The sequence below is a fragment of the Pteropus medius genome, unplaced genomic scaffold (assembly GCF_902729225.1).
Source record: "Pteropus medius unplaced genomic scaffold, Ma_sr-lr_union100, whole genome shotgun sequence".
Taxonomy (NCBI): Eukaryota; Metazoa; Chordata; class Mammalia; order Chiroptera; family Pteropodidae; genus Pteropus; species Pteropus medius.
In genome coordinates, this window is record NW_024340701.1 from 6,736,543 (window position 1) to 6,761,130 (window position 24,588).

At 33.3% G+C, this 24,588-nt stretch overlaps 1 protein-coding gene and 2 pseudogenes across 1 annotated transcript in view; 1 reads left to right on the forward strand and 2 right to left on the reverse strand.

Moving 5' to 3' along the window:
• The window catches only part of TUT4 (terminal uridylyl transferase 4), a 107,982-nt gene that overhangs the window by 51,984 nt on the left and 31,410 nt on the right, over window positions 1-24,588 (reverse strand). Inside the window, exons 4-8 of the mRNA XM_039886312.1 lie at window positions 21,260-21,423; window positions 17,086-17,202; window positions 2,689-2,866; window positions 1,223-1,311; window positions 35-86 (exon numbers count right to left, since the gene is read on the reverse strand). Coding sequence (XP_039742246.1) covers window positions 35-86; window positions 1,223-1,311; window positions 2,689-2,866; window positions 17,086-17,202; window positions 21,260-21,423 — 600 coding nt within the window. The remainder of the gene's footprint in view (window positions 1-34; window positions 87-1,222; window positions 1,312-2,688; window positions 2,867-17,085; window positions 17,203-21,259; window positions 21,424-24,588) is intronic.
• On the forward strand, window positions 1,804-1,925 carry LOC120581103 (uncharacterized; annotated as a pseudogene).
• LOC120581247 (uncharacterized) lies at window positions 15,942-16,056 on the reverse strand (annotated as a pseudogene).

Below are 24,588 nucleotides of genomic sequence, written 5' to 3' on the forward strand. Positions count from 1 at the left end.
TTTTTTAGAAAAACATATTTAAAAAGAAACTCACCACTTTTTTTTAAAATCCCAAGCACTTGTATAAGAAGATCTGGATGATTCATCTAAAAGAGTTTCAAATTAAATCAATACACTAATTTCAAAGTTCAAGGTACAGAAGCTTAAAGAGAATCCAATTTCTTTAAACATTTAAATAAAATCATGTTCCCTCTTTTAAAATAATGGAAACAGAATGGTTTTACTTTTATGTTAACAAATCTCATTCATGGAAGTAAAATCTAATAAGTCACGTAGTGCTATTATTCCAGCAACACTCCTTGAATTAATGAGTTCTTAGAGTGAGAAAAGATTCTGGATTTCACAGCAAAACAAATGGAAAAAAAACAGTTTATCAAATGACTGTTAAAGAGAAGTTGTTAAGATAAAAAATTTAAAGGACAGTGATCTCTGCCAGCATGGACAAAAGGCTTAGATTAAAATACTACTTTAAATAACAACCTTGTCAAATGGTTAGTTTAATATGTACTTTGCTGCTATTTGAAAGTATTTAATAATCATACATTAAAGTGTAAGTAAATGACTGTATCAAACTAGAAATTAAAAACATTAAATTTTGACCCAAATCAAACCTCCTTGAGCATAAACTTATGCAAAAAATCAAAAAGACAAAAAATGTCTGATTTTAAATGTTTGATGTGTCAATACATAAGCAATGTCAGCAATGCTAAACAATATTATACTTTTGCTAATGGCACTAGCTACTACTTATTAAAGTATTCATAATGTACCAGGTACTATACAAAAAGATCTGGTATATATATAATCTCATTTAATATAAAACTTATTATCCCGGTTTTGAAAATTAGGAAATGGAGGCTCAGAAAGGTCAGATAAGTAACTTGCTCACTGCAGCCAAGATGTGAACACTGATGTTCAATTTCAAAGTTCTTTCCACTTCCTACTTACCATAAGCAATAACTGTTCAACATGCTCAAACATAAGCATTTTCCTTTTCTTAATGACTGCCTTCTGTTTCCTTTTTTTCCTGTCCCTTATTTCTTTTATTCCACCTATGTCTGTCACCTAATAGTAGTTTCCAAAAGCACTGTGTAATCATGATGGTAATTTCTATAAGCTAGAGTTTTGTTGTCCTTTGGACCTTCTCTAAAAAGATAATCAATAAAAAATACCAAGTACTAGTTAAGAACCACATAGAAAAAGCCATTCTCTAATTACTTACCTTGGGAGGAAATTTTATATCTATATTAACATCACTACACTTCAGAGCAAACTTAGTCAGCGACGAACCATACAACCTAAGTGAACACTCTGGAAAAAAAAAATCAAAGAATGAAATAGCATGCAAATATGGGAACTTTAAATAAAAAACAATGGTAGGAAAACTGCATATATTTCAATTCTATGTCTTCCAATTCTAATAGAATGACATTCTTTCTAAGTGACCTACAAAATAATAAAAATATTTCTCAGTTATGGAATTCAGGAACAGAGAAGAGAAATTCTCATAAAAGTTCTGTTTAAACAAAATATTAGTAATAGTTCATTTAGCAATGACTAGAAGTATATTTAACATTTAATACGTAACAGTAAAAAATGAACCTAGCTACAGCTAATGCCACAAACTACATTTATTTATATATAGATATGTACAATTATTTAAGAGACAGTACTTTGAATGGGGAAATGATCACAGATATTTAATGCCAATGCTCCTTAAAAATATGAAGTGAAGCTAAGTCAATTGATAGTGTAAACCTAAAACCAAAAAACTCTGTGGCTTTCAAGAGTTTACTGAACAGAATCTACAGCCATGCCACCTTGAAGATGTCCAATCTCATCTGATCTCGGAAGCTAAGCAAGGTTGTACCTGGTTAGTAGTACTTGGATGGGAGACCACCTTGGAAGACCAGGTGCTGTAGGCAGTTTTTTTTGTTTGTTTGTTTTTAAAAGAGTTTATTGAACAAATTTAATAGAAACAATAACATACCACCTACAACTTTCTTGGACTATCAAATATGTCATTTCAAAAATCATAATAAGAAATTTTAAAAGGATTTCACCAGAGGGTAAAGCTGAAAAATAACATGATTGGGTCTGATCAGACAGGTTTAGTTTCTCAGAAAGTATAAGTTCATACTCAATTGTATATACAAAGTCTAGTTTTCAAGTTCACAAAAATGTGTGAAAATCATTCAAGTCCTTAAAATCATAAAAAATTTCATTTCTACTCTTATAATAACAGTAAGTTACTTCTATATATAATTTGAATTACTATTCAATGTATTTTAGAAATTTTAGAAATTCAATGTATTTTAGAAAGAAAACCACATTATAGAAATAATGAGTAATTAAAATGTAATGAAAATATTTTCCATTTTTAAATTTTTATTTTTAAATTTCAATTTTATATTCTCATAAATCTCACAGTGGCTCTTTATGAAACTATTAATTTATTAACTGTCCAAAATCCCTTTGGCAGTTAAGAAATAAATCTTATTATGCTATGCCATAATTCTCCATTTCACTTTTCTGAAATATTTCCCCCCTAAAAAAAAGTCATTTATAAAACAATTACTACTTTTAAGATGGAGAAAAAAAGGAAAACATTATGAAATTTACCCTAAGTTCAAGAGGAATCAAGAGGAAGAGTTGTTTGATTTTTAAAATTAAGCATAAAATGTGTACCTGGTAAAAATGTTGTTATAACCTTTGACATTTCCTCTACAATTTCCTGTCGGACTCTGAGGTCATCATCTGTTATTCCTTGTTCTTTTGCTAATTCAATAACTGCAACACTTAAAGCAGCCAAGTGTGCAGGGGAAGGAGGTGGCAGAGAACGAAGCTCACTTTCTTCCTGTTTTTCCTGTTAGTGTAACATTCAACAACAACATAAAAAAAGATTTCTATTTTAATGTCCTTATATTTAGAAGAAAAAGACAGAAATATATTAACTCAACAAATATACACCTTCTATGTGCCAGATTTAAGACACTTAGGATATGGAAGTGAACAAGAAACAGATATCCCTGCCTTTGTGAAGCAGAACTGGAAGAATGAGAGGTATTATGAGGGAAGTCGTTATTAAATATTAAAAAAAAAAACTTGTTCTACTTTACTGTCTGCAAAAATTCTGAAATGCTACATCAAAGCCAGGATACCAGTACAACACTTAGCTGATAATTTCGTTGTAGCAAAGAGAGATTTTCTTAGATGTAGCAAAGGCCTTGAATTGTCTATGATTCCATATACAGTATCAGATTAAATGGTCACAGGAAAATATCCTAGACACTATCACCACTTTGATATACTGCCTGCGATTTACAATTGGTTTCTGTGTTATTTTATCCAACACTAGGGAGAATGTTCAAAATTGTCTGTTCTGTTAAAAGTTTCAAAGCCATTTTAAACCAAGGAGCTAAAGAAAGACTATATTATATATGCACAATGATTTCTTAAAATTAATTTACTATTCTGGTTTTAAAAAAATACATGCTAACTGAAAAAAACTACATAAATATAACAAAGGAATTTTTTATTATCACATTTCAGTCAAGAAACAAGCTCTTATGAGACATGGAGCTCCCAACAAATCTAATAATCAAAAGTATTTTGTTATCTTCCCCACTTCCAATATAGTTAAACAAAGACATAGGTCTATTCATAATTTTATTCATTGTTACCATATTTAGCCTTAACATAGTTTATCTGAGGTATAGAAGAATCAAACAAAGATGGTAAGACAACCTCATTTTTATAAGTTTCTATGAACAGTTCTGCAATTTGAATTATAATGTAAGTCTTAGATAAGCATCTAAATTTTCAGGACTATTTTTTTTTAGGATTCGTCCAAGATATTAATAGCAACAAATTTAATGAAAAATGATACAAAATTAACATGTAACAAAATTATCTTTATATACATAGAAGTACCACAAAATGCTTTGAAATTATATTTCTAAATTGTCATAGTTAATAAGAAGATAAAAGACAATCAATGAACACTCCTCTACCAACGTTATTAAAAAGCCTATCCTGCTTCCTTTAGGATACTGTTCCATCAAACGCTCATTGATATCCTACTATCATTGACCATCCTCATATCCTCCTGATAGCCTCATATATCCTCTGTCATAAATATAATCAATCTTCTGTCCTTATGTAAGAGACAACAGATTAGATAGATAGATAGCTAGACAGACAGATACATACATACATACATACACACACACACACACACACACACACACACACACACATAAATACAAACAATCAAATCAGGTAGTACTATGAAGAAAAATAAAGCAGGGTAAGAGGCTATAGACTGAGGGGAAGGGGGTGTTATTTTAAAACAGAGTGGACAAAAAAGGCCATTCTGAACAGGTAATATTTAAGCAGAGACCTGAAGGAAGTAAGGGAGATAGGCATTTAAATTTCTGGAGGAAGGGCATTTCAGACAAAGAGAACAGTAAATGCAAAGACTTGGCGGCAAGAAAGTACCTAATGTTATTTGAAGAGATCAACGTGTCTGGAGCTGAGTAACAAAAGGGTGACTATGGAAGACAATGAGGTAGAAAAGTTAACTAAAAGCCAAGTATTCTATGACCTCATGAAACTTGATAAGGGCTATGAACAGGAAGTAACATGATATGACATACTTTAAAAGAACAATCCTAGCTGCTGAATAAAGAATACACTGTAGAGGACAGGAAGAGATGTAAACTGGAAACAGTCCAAGTGAGAGACAGTGGTAGCTTTAGACTAAAGCAGAAAGAGGTGTGTTAAAAATGACTAAATTTGGAATACATAATATATTTTGAAAGTAAATTCTATAGAATTTGCTAATGGTTTGAATGTAGGGTATGAAAGAGATGAATCAAAGATAACTCAAAGGTACTTGTCCTAGGCAATTGGGTACATGGTGGTACCTTCTACTGAGAGGAAGTAAATTCTGGAAAGAATTAGTTTAGGCTAGGAAAATTTGCCCAAGAGGCAGAAGCCTCCTTAGTCTCCCATTTTCAGTCTTTGGTCCCTCATCCCATTCCCCATAATTCTACCAGTTATTCTCCTATTTAAAAACTTTCCATAAATACTCAACAAAATACTAACAAACCAAATTCAGCAGAATATTACAAGGATTATACACCATAACCAAGTGCAACTTATTCCTGAAAGCTAAAAATGGTTCAACATACAACAATCCAATGTAACAGACTACTTTAGAAAAATGAAAAGGAAAAAATGACATGATCATCTTTATTAATGCAGAAAAAAGATTTGACAAAATTCAACACCCTTTTGTGGCAAAAACACTCAACAAACTAGGAATAAAATGAAACTAACATAAAGACCACATAGCAAAAACCTACAGCTAATATCACACTCAACAGTGAAAGACAGAGCTTTTTCTCTAAGATCAGAAACAAGTAAGAATGCCTGTCTTCGCCACTTCCATTCAAAATATTATTGGAAGTTCTAGTCAGAGGAATCAAGCAAGGAAGAAAAAAAAAAATAAGGCCACACACACACACACACACACCCCTCAACCAAACTGGAAAGAGAGAAACAAAATTATCTCTATTCATAGATAACATAATCTAATATAGAAAAACAAAAATATTCCACAAAAGAGCTGTGAGAATTAATGAACAAATTCAGCAAAGTAGCAGGATACAAATCAACACACAAAAATCAGTTGATTTCTATATACTAGCAATGAACAATCTGAAAAGGAAATTAGGAAAGCAATCTCATTTAAACAGAATCAAAAAGAATAAAATACTTAGGACTTAACCAAGGAGATGAACGGCTTATACACTGAAAACAACAAAACACTGCTTAAAGAAATGACTAAAAAGACATCCCATGTTCATGGACTGGCAGACTTAATATTGCTAAGATGTCAATACTACCCAAAGCGATCTACAGATTCAATGCAATTCTTATCAAAATGCCACTGACTTTTCTTTTTGCAGAAACAGAAAAACTGATCCTAAAATTCACATGGAATCTCAAGGGACCCAAAATAGCTAAAACTATCTTGAAAAAGAAGAACACAGTTAGAGAAATCACATTTCCTGATTTCAAAACTTACTACAAAGCCACAGTAACCAAAACAGTATGGTACTGGCATAAAGACAGATGAATAGGCCAATGGAAGAAAACAGAGAGCCAAGAAATAGATGTTCATACATATGGTAAAATGACTTAACAAGGGTATAAAGAACATTCAGTAGGGAAAGGACTGTCTTTTCAACAAATGGCACTAAGAAAACTGGATATCTACATGCATTGTGAACCCTTACCTTATACCATATACAAAAATTAACTCAAAATGGACCAAAGATCTAAATGTAAAAGCAAAACTATATAACTCTTTGAAGAAAACAGAAGAGAAAAACTTAATGATATTGGATTTGGCAATGATTTCTGAATACGAAACAAAACACAGGCAACAAAAAAATAGACAAACTAGATTCATGAAAATTAAAAACTTCTGTCCATCAAATGACACTATTAACAGAGTAAAAAGGCAATCCACAGAATGGGATAAAATATTTGCAAATCATACATATGATAAGGGATTAATATCTAGAACATATAAAGAACTCCTAAAATTCGACAAGAAAACAACCTAATTCAAAAGTGGTCAAAGAACATTCCTCAAGAAAAGATATACAAATGGGACAATAAGCACATGAAAAGATACTCAACATCACTAATCATTAGAAAAATACAAACCAAAAAGTACAATGAAAAACCACCTCACATTGATTAGGATGGCTATTATCAAAACAAATGAACAACACACACACACACGAGTCTTATGGACGTGGAGAAATTGAACCCTTGTGCATTGCTGGTAGGGATGTAAAACAGTGCAGACTCTGTGGAAAACAGCATGGCAGTTCCTCAGAAAATTAAACATAGATTTACCATTTGATCTAGCAATTTCACTTCTGGGTATATACACAAAAGAAATGACAGCAGGCATTCAAAAAAGTATTTCTATACTAGTGTTCATACCAACATTATTTACCATAGCCAAAAGGTAGAAACAATTCAAATGTCCATCCATGGATTAATGTATACACCAAACATGGTATATACATAGAATGGAATATTATTCAACATTAAAAAGGAAATTCTGATACATACCACAATGTGGTTAAACCTTAAAGACATTAATGCTAAGTGAAATAAGCAAAAAGGACAACTATTGTATGATTCCACTTACATAAAGTACAACAGTGAAATACATAGAGACAGAAAGTATAACAGTAGTTGCCAGAAGCAAAGGGGAGAGAGGAATGAAGAATTATTGTTAAATAGTTATAGAGTTTCAGTATGTGATGAAAAAGTTCTGGAGATGGATAGTGCAGGAGGTTGTACAATATTGTGAAGGTACTTAATATCTCTGCATAAAATGTTAAATTTTATATCATAAAAATTTTACCACAAATTTTTAACCTTCAGTGGTACCAGCAAGATAACACACCACCTTCTTAACTTGGAATATATAGCAATTTAGTTTCAATCTGCCTTTTCAGACCCTCCTCCAATCATTTCTTCTACTATCTCCGACATTTTTGGCAGATATCCATGATTAAATAGTCACCAGCTTCCAAATACTATATATGCCACTGGGCCTCAATGCCTTTACTCATTTTGCTCCCTATGCCTAAAAGACCCTTGACACTCTTTTTTGAATCCAACTCAAATCCTTGAAGGTATAGCTTAAAAGTTATATATTCAGTGAAGCCTTTAGTGTCTTTCCTTTTCAACATAATGAAACATTCCCCTTAATTCATTACTAGCGTGCTCTGAATTAAAAAACTCTTTTACCTTCTCAGGTCATCAATTCAATTCTCCTCATTTTAAACATTGCCCCATCTAGTGGTTTGTGTTTTCAACAAGTAAACACTCTATACCTCTACTATAAGAGCAACAACCACCACCATTTATTGAGTATCCAGTATGGGCCTGGCATTGTGCGAGGGGCTTTACAGATATTATGTCACTATGCCATAACACACAAAAAGATCTTGTGTGCCACTTTTGCTACTACCAATCTTCCTTTCTTTCACAATGAAGTTTCCTGAAAGTTGCATCTATACACCTTTTCTTTTACCTGCTCACTCAAAACTGTTTTTAGCTCTAAAACAAAAACTGCTCTTACCAAGATTATCAAAACTTCCTTAGCTGACATTTTTACATTCTTAGATTTTTAACTATATCATCAGACACTTTAGACTATTCAAATGAAATGCTTTCTTCTGGCTTTTGTGATATCTTTCTCTTTCTGTTCTCATTTTTCTGATCATTCCCCAGTCTTCCTCTACTAATCCTTTAAATATCTGTATTCTTTGATCTTCTCACCTTCTCACTCCTTTGGATGATCTCACTAACACCCATGACTTCAATATGCTGAAGAATACCAACTCTGAATCTCCAGCTCCTAATTTAAATTCCACATCCTTATATTCATTGATTGATAAATATCTCTACTTGAAATGTCCTACCAGGGTTTCAAACTCAGTATGTTAGAAAACATTTTTCTTTTTGTATTTCCTCAAAGCAAATGGTACCACAATCTGTAACATCTCAATTTGTATACCTTGTGATTGTTCTAGACATCCTAAGCTTCCATCTCTAAAACTTACATCCCAAATCTCTCCTAAAGCTCTAATCTCAACTCCATTCTCACTAATTACTACTTCATATCAACCGTTCATCATTTCCTGACTAGATTATCATGAAAGACTAACTGGTATCCCCAACCCAGACTCTTCAAAGGCTTCTTTCACACTAATGCCAGGGTGAGTAACCTTGCAAAATTACATCATTAAGCTCCATAAACCTCAAAGGAAAATCAAAACACTCTAATACAGTATACATATTCATTCATGATCAGGCTTTTTCCTACCATTATATACATCCTCCAGTGGATGTATATCCAGCTAAAATAATAGTTATTCCCTGAACACAATCTGCCGTTTCTTCTTTCAGTGACTCTGGCACATGATGGTTTCTCTTCTATAAAGGTGCATTCTCACTTCTTTACCTGGATAATAATTTTAAGAACCAGGATAAGGTTCTCTATTCACCTTCTCTATTAAGCCTTCTCTGACTCACCATACAAACTCTGTTAAGCAAGTCTCAATCTGCTGTCGTATCATATTCTAAAAACCATCTATTATGACATTTACCACACTATTTCTCAACCATTTGCTTATGTGCCTGCCTCCAGTGCCTATGAATCTTACTACATCCACAGGTTATGGTGCTTTATTTTTAGATCTCTAGAGAAAAAGTGCCTAAAGCAGAGGCTGAAAGTACTCAATAAATTACTTATAAATCTAAAGCAGAGGCTGAAAGTACTCAATAAATTACTTATAAATCTAACATTTATACAGTTCTTTTACTGGAAATATAGTTTATCTTGTTGGATATGTGTAACAAATTTTTATTGAGGTTTTTTATTTGCTTTTCCTACAATCAACCTATTGCCCTACACAACACCTTGACCATTCTTTAGGATGGAGTCTTTTTCATTATCTTGTATTAATCTTTGTTTGGAAGCTATACTCTCGTACTTTTTTACTGCTTACTCTAGGTATTTCAGCATGCCTACTTAACAATATCTAACATAAACCAGTATCTTTATTCTCCTCCTAAATCACAAATTTGAAAAAGTTTTAACTGATAACCTTCTCCAAACTTATATCTATTTTTGTTGAGTATTTTAGTTCTAGTCTGTATTTTTTTCTCTGACAAACAGAATGCTATTGTTATTGTTGCTGATACTGTTATTTTATTCAACCAATATACCTTTAACTCTCCATTTCTTCTCGCATCTCTCATGTTTCTTCAAGGATCATTTTCTTTTAGTCTGAAATACACCCTATAGCATTTCCTTTACTGGGGGTCTTCTGGAGGTTAATTCTCATTTGATTTGTCCGTCAATATATTCTGTGCTCATTTTTATTAGATAATTTCACTGGGTATAAAAATATAGGTTGACAGGAGTTTCCTCCACCCTCAGGACTCTGAAGATAGCATTCAACTGTCTTCTGGCTTCTACTGCTGCTATTGATGAGTCAGCCACATTCCCTACTGCTACATCTTTATGGGTGACCTTACCTTTTTTTTTTTTTGACTGCTTTTCTAAAAACTTTACTGAGATATAATTCACATAAAATAAACTGCACATATTTCAAGTTTACAATTTTGTTAATTTTTGACATGTACACAACCATAAAACCATGACTATAGTCAAGATAATAAACATTAATTACATGTAAAAATTCCTTCATATCTCTTCTGTAATCACTCCCTCCCCCTTTCACACTTGTACTCAGGCAACTACTAACCTGCTTTCAATGACTATAGATTAGTTTGCATTTTCTAAAGTTTTAAGTGAATAGAATCACACAGTATATGCCACTTTTGTTAGCCTTTCACACAGGATAATTTTTCTAAGATTTGCCTATGTTTCTGTTTGTATCAACAGTTCAATCCTTTTTATGTCGAATAGTATAATGTGGTATGGACATACCACAATTTTTGTATATCCATTCACCTACTGATGTACATTTGGCTTGTTTGCACTTCTTGGCTAATTATTACACTTAAAGCTACAATGAACATTCATATACAAGTATTTATATGAACATATGCTTTTACTTTTCTTGGGTAAATACAGAGAAATGGAATGGCTGAATCGTACATTAGCTGTATGTTTAACTTTTTAAAAACTATTATTTATTGAAGAAAATGAAAACACTAACTCGAAAAGATATCTGCACCCCCATGTTCACTGCAACATTATTTACAACAGGCAAGACATGGAAACAAACTAAGTATCGACCAATGGAAGAATGGAAAAAGAAAATGTGGTATTCATATACAGTCATGTACCACTTAATAGGGATACGTTCTGAGAAATGCCTTGATAGGCGATTTCATTGTTGTATGAACATCATAGAGTGTATTTACACAAACCTTGGGCTATATGATATAGCCTACTGCTCCTAGGCTACAGGACTGTACAGGATGTTATTGTACTAAACAACGCAAGATTAAATCAAGCACAAGGAAAAAAAACGATACAATCAAGACATGCAACAAACACAAGATAAATGAGGCTGCTGCTAGCATAACACGACATACTATTTTACAGCAAACTTTTTTGATAAGTAGAGAAAGTACACTTTAAAATAAAGATAAAAAGTGTAGTATAGTAAATATATAAACCAGTAACACAGTCTTTTATTATCAAGTACAAGGTACTGTACATATAATTTTGAGCTACACTTTGCTCCATTTATGTGCTATACCTTGCCTATGTGGCAGTGCAGCACAAACACATAAGAAATGCATTGAGTTAGCACATTACATTACAATAACTACAATGTCACCAGGCGATGGGGATTTTTCAGCTCCATTATAATTTTATGGGACCATCGTCATATAGGTAGTCAGTCACTGACAGAAACGTCATGCAGCATATAACTGTATACGGAATATTATTCAGGCATTAAAAAAGAGGAAATCTTGTAATTTACAACAACATGGAAGAAACCTGAGGGCATTATGCTAACTGAAATAAGTCAGAGAAAGATGAATACCATATGGTTTCACTTATAAATGAACTCTAAAACAAGTAAAAACTGAACTCACAGATACAAAGAACAGACTGGTGGTTGCCAGAGGTGGGGATAGGAAAGAAATGGGTTAAAGTAGTCAAAAGGTACAAACTTTCAGTTATAAAATGAATAAGTCCTGGGGATATAATGCACAGCATGGTGACTATACTTAATAATACTGTATTATATATTTAAAAGTGGCTAAGAGAGTAAATCTTAAAAGCTCTCTTCTCAAAAAAAAAATTGTAATTATGTGTGGTGCTGGATATTAACTAGACTTATTGTGGTGATCATTTCACAAAATATACACATCTTGAATAATTATGTTGTATATCTGAAACTAATATAATGTTCATGTCAATTATATTTCAATTAAAAAATAATTTTAAAATAATTTCAATTAAAAAAAGTAGAACTATTTTACATTTCCACCAGTACTGTTTCAAATTTGCATTCCTCCACATCCTTGACAACACTTGGTATAGTCAGTCTTTTTAATTTTAGCTTTCTAATAAGGGTAAGGATTTCCCTAATGATGAATAATGTTGAGCATCTTTTCATGTGTTTGACATCAGTATGTCTTAATAAAATATTGGCTCAAATCTTTGCCTATACTTTTACTGGGTTACTTACTTATTACTGAGTTTGAAAGTTGTTTATATCTTCTAGATACAAATCATTTACCAAATATATGATTTGCAAATATTTTCTCCCAGTCGTGGCTAATACTGTCATTCTTAAACAATCTCTTTCAAAGAGCAGAAGTTTCTATTTTGAGGAAGTCCCATTAATCATTTTTTTTCTTTGTCGTCATACTGAGAAATTATGCCTAATCCAAGGTCACCAAGATTTTGTTTTCTTCCAGAAATTTTAGACTTTTAGGTTTTATATTTATGTCTGTGGTTCATTTTGAGTGGTTTCTTTTTTTTATAGTGAAAGGTATGGATCAAAGTTTTTTCTTTGTATATCTAATTAGTATATCTTTGTATATTCTAATGGCATCTTATTAGTCTAGAACCATAACTTTAAAAGACTATCCTTTCTCCATTGAATTGCCTTTGAATCTGTGAAAAAAGTTTCATACAAATGTGTAGGCCTACTTCTAGACTCATCATTCTGTTTCAATGATCTATTTATCTACTTGATGCCAATACCACCCTGCCTTAATTATTACAGCTTTATAAACTAGGGCCTTTGTATTTCCATGAGTTTTAGAATCAGTTTTTAATTCAGGATTTTGTTTGGGATTGTATTAAATCTACAATTTGGAAAGAAGTGACATTTAGCAATATCGATTCTTCCAAAACATGAACAAGGTTTATTTCTCCATTTATTTAGATCTTCTTGTGTTTTCTATACAAGTTTTACATATCATTTTATATATAGATTACACTTGGTTTTTGCATATTGATCTTATATTCTTCAACTTTGCTAAACTCATGCATTAGTTCTAATAACTCTTTCCTAGATTTCACTGAATATTCTACATAAACAATCATATTGTCTATAAATATAGTTTTATTTCTTGGTTTTTATTTCTTTTTCTTTGATTTCTGTCCTTCATTTACCTGATTGCACCGACCAGAACCTCTAATACCATGTTGATTACAAGTGGTAAGGGTGGACATATCTTAATACAATTATTTTATTGTAATGAAATATACATAACAGACTTTACTATTGTAACCATTTTTAAGGGTATGATTCAGTGGCATTAAGTACCTTCATACTGCTTTCCAACCATTGCCATCATCCATCCGCAGAATTCTTTTCATCTTTCAAACTGGCACTCTAGACCCAATAATGAAACTTTCCGTTCCTCCTTACCCCTATTCTGCCAGGCCCTGACAATCAGCATTCTACATTCTGTCTCTATGATTTTGACTATTCTAAGTACCTCATATTAGTAGAATCATAAAATATTTGTCTTTTTGTGCCTGGCTTATTAGCATAATGTCCTTAAGGTTCATCTATGCTGTCACATATCTGAATTTTTTTTCCTCTTTAAAAAGCTGTATGAAATGCCTGCATGTATGAATGATATTTTGCTTATCTATTTATCTGTTGATAGGACATTTGGGTTACTTCCAAGTCTTAGCTATTGTGAACAATTCTATGATGAGCATGGGTGTACAAGTATATCTTCAAGACCCTACTTACAATTCTTTTGAGTATATACTCAGAAGAATAGTCGCTGGATCATATGGTAATTCCTTTTTGATTTTTTTCCCCATAGCAGCTACACTATTTTCAAACCTGTCTTTTTTCCAAATCTTAGGGAGAGAGCATTCAGTCTTTCACCATTAAGTGCAATGTTAGCTGTAAGTTCTTTATAAATGTTCTTTATTATGTTGAGGAAGTTCCCTTCTATTCTTAGTTTGCTAAAACTTTTTATCCAGGTGTTTAAAAATGCTTTTTCAGCATCTACTGAGATGACCATATAGTGTTTTTTATTCAATATCATGAATTACATTGACTGGTTTTCTAATGTTAAACCAACACTGCCTGCTGGAATAAAGTGCCACACAGTTATGACTTACTTTTTTCTTAAATATACTCCTGGATCCAATTTGCTAAAATGTTTAGAAATTTTGCAACTATGATCATAAAGAATATTGGTCTGAAATTTTCTTCTAGTGTAATGTCTTTTTCTGGTTTTGGCATCAGAGTAATGTGGGTCTCACAGACTAAGTTGAGAAGCATTCCTCCTCTTAAATACTCTGGAAGAGTTTGTATAGAACTGGTACATATATATCAATTATCCCAGAGCTCAATGATGCTCTTTTTTGTTTTTTCAAGTTCTTTTTTAATCTGTTTCATTTTGGATAGTTTTCATTGCTATATCTTCCAAGTTCACTAACTTTTTCTGTTACAATGCCTGATATACCAAGAGCCCTACCCAGTGTATTTTTCATCCAAGATACAGCTTTCATTTTTATAAGTTCGATTTGAATCCTTTTCATATCTCCCATGTCTCTAATTATTGTAACATCGGGAACACAGTTAACTGTCTTAATGTCTTTCCCTGCTAATTCTCCTGTATCAGTTTAAAGTCAAATTTAATTGCCTGATTTTTCTCCTCATCATGGTTTTTACTTTCTTGTTTCCCTGTATGCCTGATAATCTTTGACTAAATGCCAAACAATGTGAACTTTTTGGGGTGATAAATATTTTGTATTTCCATAAATAGTCTCAAGCTTTGTTCTGTAATGACATTACATACCTAGAAACAGTTTATCTTTTGGGGTCTTACTTTTAAAATATTTTAGTCAAGACCAGACCACATTTAGTTTAGGGATAAATATTCTCCACTACTCAAACAAGATCCTTCTGAGTACTCCCGTCAATGCTCCATAAAGTATGAGGTTTTCCAGTCTGAATAGTGGGATGATACTGTTCCTAGTTCTGTGTGAGCACTAAGCTCTGTTCTCTCAGATGGTTGCTTCCCTGGCTTCAGGAAGCTTTCTAAATGCATCCACCAATCAGTATTGTGGCTAACTACTCTGAAGGGACTGCCTATAGAGCTCTGCAGAGCTTCCTCTTTTTTGTTATGCTGTCCTGCAAACTCCTGTCACCTTAGACTCAAGTCCATCTCCTCAACTCTGGGGACCACAGGGTTTCACTGCATATAATACAGCCTGGAAGCTCTCTCAAACTGGAATAATCATTGGGATCATGTCATTTGTTTTCCATTCACTGCCTATCCTTCATTGCCTAAAAACCACAGTTAGCTAGCTATTTTTGTCCTTTTTTGTGGGGGCGGGGGTATTTCAAGCATAAGGTAAATCCAGTCTCTGATATTCCAACTTCATCAAAAGTAGAAGTTATATATGGCTGCTCTTAAGGTTTGTTTGTTTTTTTGTGATGTTCTAAAACACTCTGCAAGTATAGGGTGGTTTTCTTTTTAAGTTTCTTGTTTAGACTTTCCTGAGCTTCTTGAAACTAATAATCAGCATCTTTCAACATTTCTTGAAATTTCTTAGAGAGATAACCATCCTATACTACACCCTTTGTCTCTGTTCTACATTTTCTAAAGCTCTAATTAAATCAATATAGTAGGCTGGTAAAATCTGAATAATTTCCTTCTAAGTTCCTGATTTTCTTCAATGTATTCTTTTTTTTAAGAAAAATGTGCTGAGCACATACTATGTGGCACATACTGTTCTAAGCAATGCGAAAACAAAAACGAATAAGAAACTAAACCTGCCATCTCTAGAATATTAAATACTGAAGTCTAGAAGAAAAAAAAAGGCAGACATAATACTTTGTGTTAGGTTTTTTTGGTTTTTTTTATGCCTACAGCACCTGGTCTTCTTAGGTGGTCTCCCATCCAAGTACTAACCAGGCCCAACCCTGCTTAGCTTCCGAGATCAGACATCGGATTGTTCAGGGTGGCATGACTGGAGACCATGGACCATGGTTCCACTGGGGTGTGAACCCAGGACCTTCTGCGTGTAAAGCAGATGTGCTAATCGCTACACTATGTAAACACGTCCTGAATTAGGTTTCTGTGATCATGCTACTATGGGAGCAGAAAAGGAATACCCAATCCAGACTTGTTAGGAAGGTCAGATAAAAGAGTATTTCTCAGAGAAGACATATGAGCTGTGACTTAGAGAGAGGTTAATATATTATTATAACTTTGAAAAGAAAATTTAAATACAAATATACCAATTGATTTTTAAAATAAAAAACACTCTTCTCAAATCTATGTTGATAAAATGTTCTAATAAAAATAACCGAAGAATTTATGAATTCTCAAAGTCTAAAGCTTACAATGCCATGCATGGTCTGAACTTCTCCAGTTTCACCTCACATCATTTACCCCCTCGCTCTCTTTGCCCCACTCATACTAGACTCTTCCAGTTCCCCATGTGCCATGTCTTTTCCTGACTTAAAGACCCTTATTCATGCTGCTTTTTTTGTGTACAATGCTCTCAGCTTACCCCTCTATGCTACTCATCATTCTGCCTTTTACACTATTACTTCAAGATTCAACTCACAATCTTACTTTCTCAGAGGAACTGTCCCTATTCTAGACTAAGTATACTTCCTTAGCACATTTGATACTCATGATACTTATTTCCTCAGTGTATGCCTTCAGCAACACTTTAGAAACTCTGAGAGCAAGAACTGACAATCTTATTCACCACTGTCCAGACCTAACACATAAGGACTCATAAACATCAGGTGGACTTACTATACCTGACCATTTTAAGCTTAGGAATCAATATAGTTTAGGATGTTTAGGTCTCTGAGACGATTCTCCTTCCTGACTACCTAAGATAAAAAAGGCAGTTACAGCTTTCAACACAATCACTTCAGTTATTAATATGTGACTGGATAAATATCACATTTTTACTTGCACAAATAAAAAATATTTGATATAGTTTTACCATTCAAAAAATAAATATAACATTTTGTAATAAGAACTTACCAAAATGTTTTTCTTATGTCGTTTCTCCTTTATATGTTTATGAGCTCCCTGGATATTTTCAATGTGAATTAAGCAAAGTTTGCATAGATACCGGCAATTGGTATATTCTGGTGAGCGCTGAAAAGAAAAGTTTAAAAATGTACTTTCTCAGAAAACAGAAAAGTAAATTTTTGACTATATATGTGAATGACACAATTATGTAAGTATAAGAGACAAAAATAAGCACTGAAGGAATAAGTTTTTAACAAGCAAATCAGTACTTATATACCCAAGAGACAGTTGTCCTTTTCAAAATAGTCATCATAGGAGATCAGAGACTTCAAAAAGCTGCAACTCTTGACAAAAAGATTTCCTCATTTTGGAATATTACATATACGATTTTGTTTAATTGAAAAATCTGACCCCCAAATTTAGCAAGAGTCCTGCCACAGACTAAAAATAAATATAGTCATCTTGTATTCGGTATCTATAAACTTTACACCGACCCTATGAGGACTCCCCTTTTTACTAGCGAAACAACTAAATCGCAAGGATTAAATAATTTGTCCAAGGCAAGATGCAAATAAGAAAATTCGGCTAAAAGTAGACATTCCAATTCTTTAGTATAAAAATTCTTTCAAATCTGTCCCTATTGGAGAATGACTTAAGCCTTCACAAAGACTTCTACTTTCTAGTTTCCTACTAAAACTACTCCTTAATTCAATAAATATTTTTTGAGCTCATATTATATATCTAACATTTTTCCAGGAGCTGGACATAATCGTATAAACAAAATAAAAATCCCTGTCTTTATGAATTTACATTCTAGTGTAAGGAGATAGGAAATAAACAAATGCACAAATAAATAGGAATATAGGAAGGGCAGTTAACTGCTTTTTAAAAATAGTGTCATCACTTAAGACTTTATCGATAAAGTAACTTAAAATGATTTAGTTGTGTGGATATTTGGAAAGAGACACTCCAAGGAGAATGGAAATGTGAACGGCAAGGCCCTGTAGTGAGAATCTGCCTAATGTGTTTGAGAAACTGCAAAAAGGCTTAGTATGACCGGAACAAAAAGGTAAAGGGAACCAGATCACAAGGCCCCTTGTAAGGACTCTGGCACTAAATGTTTTTGAGCGGAGAATTACAAGACCGAATCAATATTTTAAAAGAATCACTTTTATATTAGAAATAAAAGCTGGAATTGCTTATCGCCATTATGAGTACTCTGCAATAATCAAGAAATGATATGATGTTGGCTTGGTTCAAGATAAGAGTGGTGGAACAGGCACAAAGAGTTGGGTTCAGGAGTTGAAAGCATAAATACAGAATATCTAAACCATGAATATTAATGAGGTTATTACCAGAGTCATGAGATCACTCTTCATGTGAATTTTTCAATTGTAAAATGATAGTAGACAAGGATATATCTGGATTCCTTTAGTAAGAAAAGCTTGATAGAACACTGAATGCGAAGTTAGTAGGCCTGGGATGACATCTCAACTGACCATGGATAAAACTTTTAACAATGGAGTCTGCTTTAATGTCCTTAAAATAATAAAAATTGCCCTACCTGATAATTCTATAATTAGCTAATTCTACAAGTAGCTAATTTCTATTTAGTCCTTACTACATTTCAGACACTGTGCCAAGAACTTTACTTGCATTATCTTATTTAATCCTCACAACAGCCCAATGAGCTAGGTGTCATTTTTACTAACTCCATTTCAATGAGTTTTAAAGAGGTTAAATAACTTATCTGATGGTATTCAACCTGTAAGTGGCAAAGCTAAACTCAGTGACTCCAAAACCCATACACTTAACCACTAAGCAAACTATCTCTAATTACTGACCAACTACTACGTGCAATGTACTGTATTAGGCACAACAGCAAATAAGACAAAAATGTTCTTACCATTGTGAAACTTCTAGTTTCACAGAAGAGAAATGAAAAATGTTTTAAAATTCTTTTATTATAGATACATTTTATTTTACCATTTAACAAACAAACCACTAAACTTTTAAAGTTTCTGTAGACCAGCTAGAATATAATTTCTGGGCATGGAGATTCTATTCTAACTATTTCCTAGTCAATATTTAACACTCACTACAGGGAAGTTTAATTGTTTGGATTTATTCCTTCTTTGGTAAGGGTTAAAAATCTACATCTTTACTCCTTAATGAGACAATCTATGGATATGCACTGTGAACAAAAGGACCTGATGAAATAAACAAACAAGTTGGTAAGATTATTATTAATGAGTGTCTAAAGTTGGTAAAGAAAAATGTTAACTAAAAGTATATTAGATTGAAAACAAAGAGATTTCGGAGGGCGCAAGAAACGAGATGTCAGAAAGGGGTTATAGACATCTATGCTGGTTATTGGCACACTGGTTTTATATTACTGCTCTCTAAATTCAATAAGAAATAAAATGTTTTCCATGCTTCCAAGCTTATCCTTCACCCCAGGCCATTCTTTCTTACTAACATCAAATATCCATTCCACCCCAACTTCTTCCTTCTCCCAAGAACTGACCTTTCCCATCTAATTTCTTATGTATCTTCCCATCCAGTTCTCTGCTTATTTTTCTTAAAAATACATTTTTCACATTTCCTTTATACATTCCATATAATTTACCTATACCACCCTTCTGCAATCCATCTGGTCAACTAGTCACTTCTTCACACTCAGTTCCAATGTCATCTCCTTATAAAGCATTCTCCAATTTGAAGCCTCTTTACCCCAGCTCAAGCTGGTCACTCCTTTGTCTAAGATCTCGTTTTCAAGCAATATTGTTATTATTACTATTACTATAATATGCTTACATGTCTTATACTACTTAGAAAACTACCAAAAGAGCAGTATCATGTTTTTAAAAATGCCACGCATACCTTAATTCAACTTTTTATCACCAGATCACAGCACATGAATTCACTCAATATTTATCTTAACAATGCAGATCCAGAATAGCTACTAATTCCAGGCTTAAGAAAGAGAAAGTGAAAAACAGAACTAAATAAAATAGCAAATTGCAAAAAAGACTTCTAACTACGGTCTTGTGAGACTATCTGCACAGCTCAAACTCTCTCTTCCACTATAGGCCTCTACTGTTTGATATTCCTTTCTATTTTCATAAGGTGACTACTCTGTCATAAGTTCTATTAATAACCCAGGATTGCTTTCTTCAATTCAGCTATGAACTCACTTTTTTAAACTATACAAAATCTGACCATTTCTTTCTTTCATTATTTATCAAGAGAAAGGGCCTATTTCCTTACATGCATACTCACAAATATCCCAAGTACCTATTTGTGAATGGATTAATTTATAATTCTTTTCCTTCAATACCTCACAGTATTTTTATTGTTAAGGCTAGGAATGTGTATTTCTAGGTTAAGAAATTAATTAGTACTCAAGATACCAATAGCTAGAACAGTTCCTAACACACAGAGGTTCAGTAAACATGGGAGAAAAAAAAGGAAAGGAGAAGAGAAAAAAGCAGGGGGAGAAGGAAGAAGTCTAAAACAGTATGCAGTATTTTCTAATTTATTTCTATGACTCCAAAAGGACTGTTAACTGATAATGGGTAGAAACTGTGCCATTTTCACCAATATATTCCCAATGCCTAACACGTTACCTAGAACATAAGCACCCAGGATCTATCTGATGAGTAAGTAAATCAACGGTAAGCAAACTTCTCCCAAAGTAATATTTCAGTAAACATTTTATGCTTTAGTAAATAGTAGATATTTCATGCTTTGCGGACCATATAGTCCCTGTAGTAACTACTCAACTCAACTCTGCCATGATAGCACAAAAGCAGCCATGGACACTATGTAAACAAATGGGCATAGCTGTGTTCCAATAACACTTTGTTTACAAAAACAAGGGGCTTGGTATGTTTTACCACGATTTAAAAGAAACAAAACACACATACAAGAAAATAAAAGGGTAGGCCACAGTTTGTGAACCTCTGGAATGAATGAAGTCAGACTCACAAATATAAGGATGTGCTAAACAAAAGGAGGGAAGGGAGAAGAAGGAAAGAGAGAAGAAGAAAGGAAAGAGAGAAAGAAAGATAAATGCTATCTCAGCTTTAGGAATAGAAGAAAAATAAAAAGAACTGTACTTGGGAAAGAAAAGTTATGAGACATGCATCTTCCTCCAAATAACTAAAACAACATAGTATACTTTTTCAAGTCGAAAGATGTGATCTCTTTCTAAGCGTTCTTCTGCTTGTTTCAAGCCTAGCCTCTGCTCAGGTGTCAATGTAGATTCATCTATCACAGTGGCATTTTCTAAATAGTCCATCTCTGAAGAATTTTCTTTATTAGAGTCATCATTCTTCATTTTACCTAGAAAAGGAAGCAATCACTTAGTTACAATCATCAGAACTAGTAAATTAAAGAAAAACATTCGATTAATACATACACAAAAAAAATATTCTTTCCTTGGTTGTGTAAGTTGGCATATCTATGTAAAACATAAGTATAAGAGATGCACATGGTATCAAAAGTCACAAAGAAAAATCGACTGCATGGGTCAAATGCCTATCTTGTTCTTCCAATCTATCAAGAGACAAATAGGACTTAGACTCACTATGCAAGGTTAACATAACCATCTTGTAGAATCTCTGAAGTAAATATGATAAAAAGCTCTTTTAAGTCCAAAAGATTAGTCACTTAACTAAAGTCACTTTAGTGACTTTATCACTATACAGTAGCAACTAAAAGAACATATATGCTCCAGACCACAAATCCATACCAGGATCCTTCTTTCTTCACTTTCACTGAACTCATGGATATCTTCATAACATCAGTATTTTTCCTTTGCTACTCTACCTACTAACTAGATTGTAATCTCTTTAAGGCATAGACTATGTGCTTTCATCTTTGCATTTCCAGCACCTAACAATATGTACCTGGAATATAGTAGATTCCACCACCAATGAGATTTTGTAAATATAAATCGAGTCGTGTTATTCTCTTGCTTGAAATGATTATAGGCTTTCAAAGAGTTCAGAATAAAGTTTAAACTCTCTAGTGTATTACACACAGTCCTTGCCTTCATGAAGGCGGTAAACAGAATAAATACAACAATTCCAAGTTGTAGTAAGTGAAATAAAGCAGGAGTCCCCAACCCTCAGCTCAAGGACCAGTACCCACAGGTCTGTGGCCAGTTAGGAACCAGGCCACACAACAAGAGGTAAGCGGCAGGCGAGAGAAGCTTCATCTGTATTTGTGGCCGCTCCCCAGCGCCAACATCACCCACTGCCTCAGCTCCACCTCAGATCATCAGGCATTATATTCTCATAGGAGCACCAGTCCCTGGTGCCAGAAAGATTGGGGGACCGCTGTTATAAAGGAAAAAAGCAAGTAACTGAGAGGGAGACCAAGTTTAGATATGGGAGTCAGGGAAGGCATCTCTGAAACTTTAAGCTAAGACCTCAAGAAAGAGAGCTATAATGTTTGTATCTGTAGCCTTACATCCTGCCCTAACACTTTTCACTTCATTCATACCAACTGTGCTAAAATGGATCGCTGTTACTTCAAATCTCAATGCCTTTATGTACACCGATTCTTCCACCAACAAGGCCCTCCCCACTTCAGCTAGTAATGTTTACCTGTCCTGCAAAATTCAAATTAAGTGTCACCTGTTTCAGAAGACAACTGACATTCTTTATAGTCTATAATAGCACCCTCTATTATCTCACATTTGCACAGCAATGTAATTTACATTCATTTATCTATCTCCTACATTAGATGAATTCCTTGATGCCAATGACTAGATCTTATTTAACTTTGTACCTTCAGATTCTAAAACAATGCCTAGACCACATCTGACTTAACAGATGAATAAAATAATTAATTAAATAATAGGTGTTAAATAAATTTGGATGTATCTAAAAGCACTTTTAAAAGTAAATGCTCATAGATAATCAACAAATCTCCCCACTCTGCCTTCAAAAGCCAACTGCATGCATCTAAAGGAACTCTGACGGTCAATTCTATTGATCTAATTTTCTAAACAAAGAATAGTATGCCGCTGGAGGTGATGTGGCTCCTACCCAAGAGCACAGAACAGAAAGGCAAACTCTTATATAAAGATATTTTAAAAAGGATTCAAATAGAAGTGTCAGTAGGTTAGCTAAGTGCTTCTTAAATCATTGCCAGGGGAACAATAATGCACCATGATCAATCTGCAACTGTGTCCTAATATTCAAAGAAATAGTTCAATAATTTTACGACAGAACTGTAAAAGAAATGGTGAAATCTGAGTTTTATTTCTACGTTTCACAAAAAAGCACTGTTAGCAAAGCAATATCCCAAACTTCTCTTCTATATATACAACTTGGTTTGCACAAGGAAACTAATATCAGCAAATCCTGCAAAATTATCATTTCTGCCAATATAATTAGAGAAAGCTATATATCTTTAAGTTAAAAAAATAAAATCACTTAATTTTCTAAAATAAACATCAAAACTAAATAACATCAAGTAGAGTTTCCCAAACTTTGTTCCACAGAACACTAGTTCCCTGAGATATTAATACTCTCATAAAACAAGAGCTGAAAACAGGTATTCAAACAAAAACCTGTATATGAATGTTCATAACAATACTATTCACAATAGTCAAAGGTCAACACGACTCAAATGTCCATCACTGAATAAATGAATAAACAAAATGTGACATATCCGCATAACAAAATACCACAGATTGGATGGCTTAAACAGCAGAAATTTGTTTTCTCACAGTTCTGGAGGCAAGAAAGTCCAAGATCAAGGTGCCAGCAGGGTTGCCGTCTGATGAGAGCTCTCTCCTTGGATTACAGACAACCACCTTCTTACTCACTGTGTCCTCCTCACTAGGCCTTTCCTCAGTTTGCAGGGAGAAAGATCTTCTTCTTCCTCTTTTTATAAAATCTCCAATCTTATCAGATTAGGACTCCACTCTATGACCTCATTTAATCTTAACTACTTCCTGAAAGCTCTTATCTCCAAATACAATCACATTGGGAGCCAGGGCCTCAACACAGAAATTTTGAGGGGACACAATTCAGTCTAAAGCATCAGACTTAAAAAGGAAAGAGGTACTGATATATACATAATGAACTTTGAAAATATGTTTAAAGAAGGAAGCCAGACACACGCAAAAAAAAACACATATTGTATGATTCTGTTTCTATGAAATATCCAGAATAGGAAAATACACAGAAACAGAAAGCCTATTAGTGGTTGTCTCAGGCTGGGGGAAGGGGGAAATAGGAAGTGACTCTTAATAGGGTATAGGTTTTCCTTTTGGGGCTAATGAAAAAGTTCTGCAATTAGTTAGTGGTGATGGTTATACAACATTGTAAATGTACTTAATGCCACTGAATTTTACCTTTAAAATGGTTAAAGATGGTAAATCTTGTACGTGTTATACTACACAAAAAAAACTTTAACTAGAAAAACCATATGACTCCACAATTTCATGCCTCTATATATATATATATATATATATATATATATATATATATA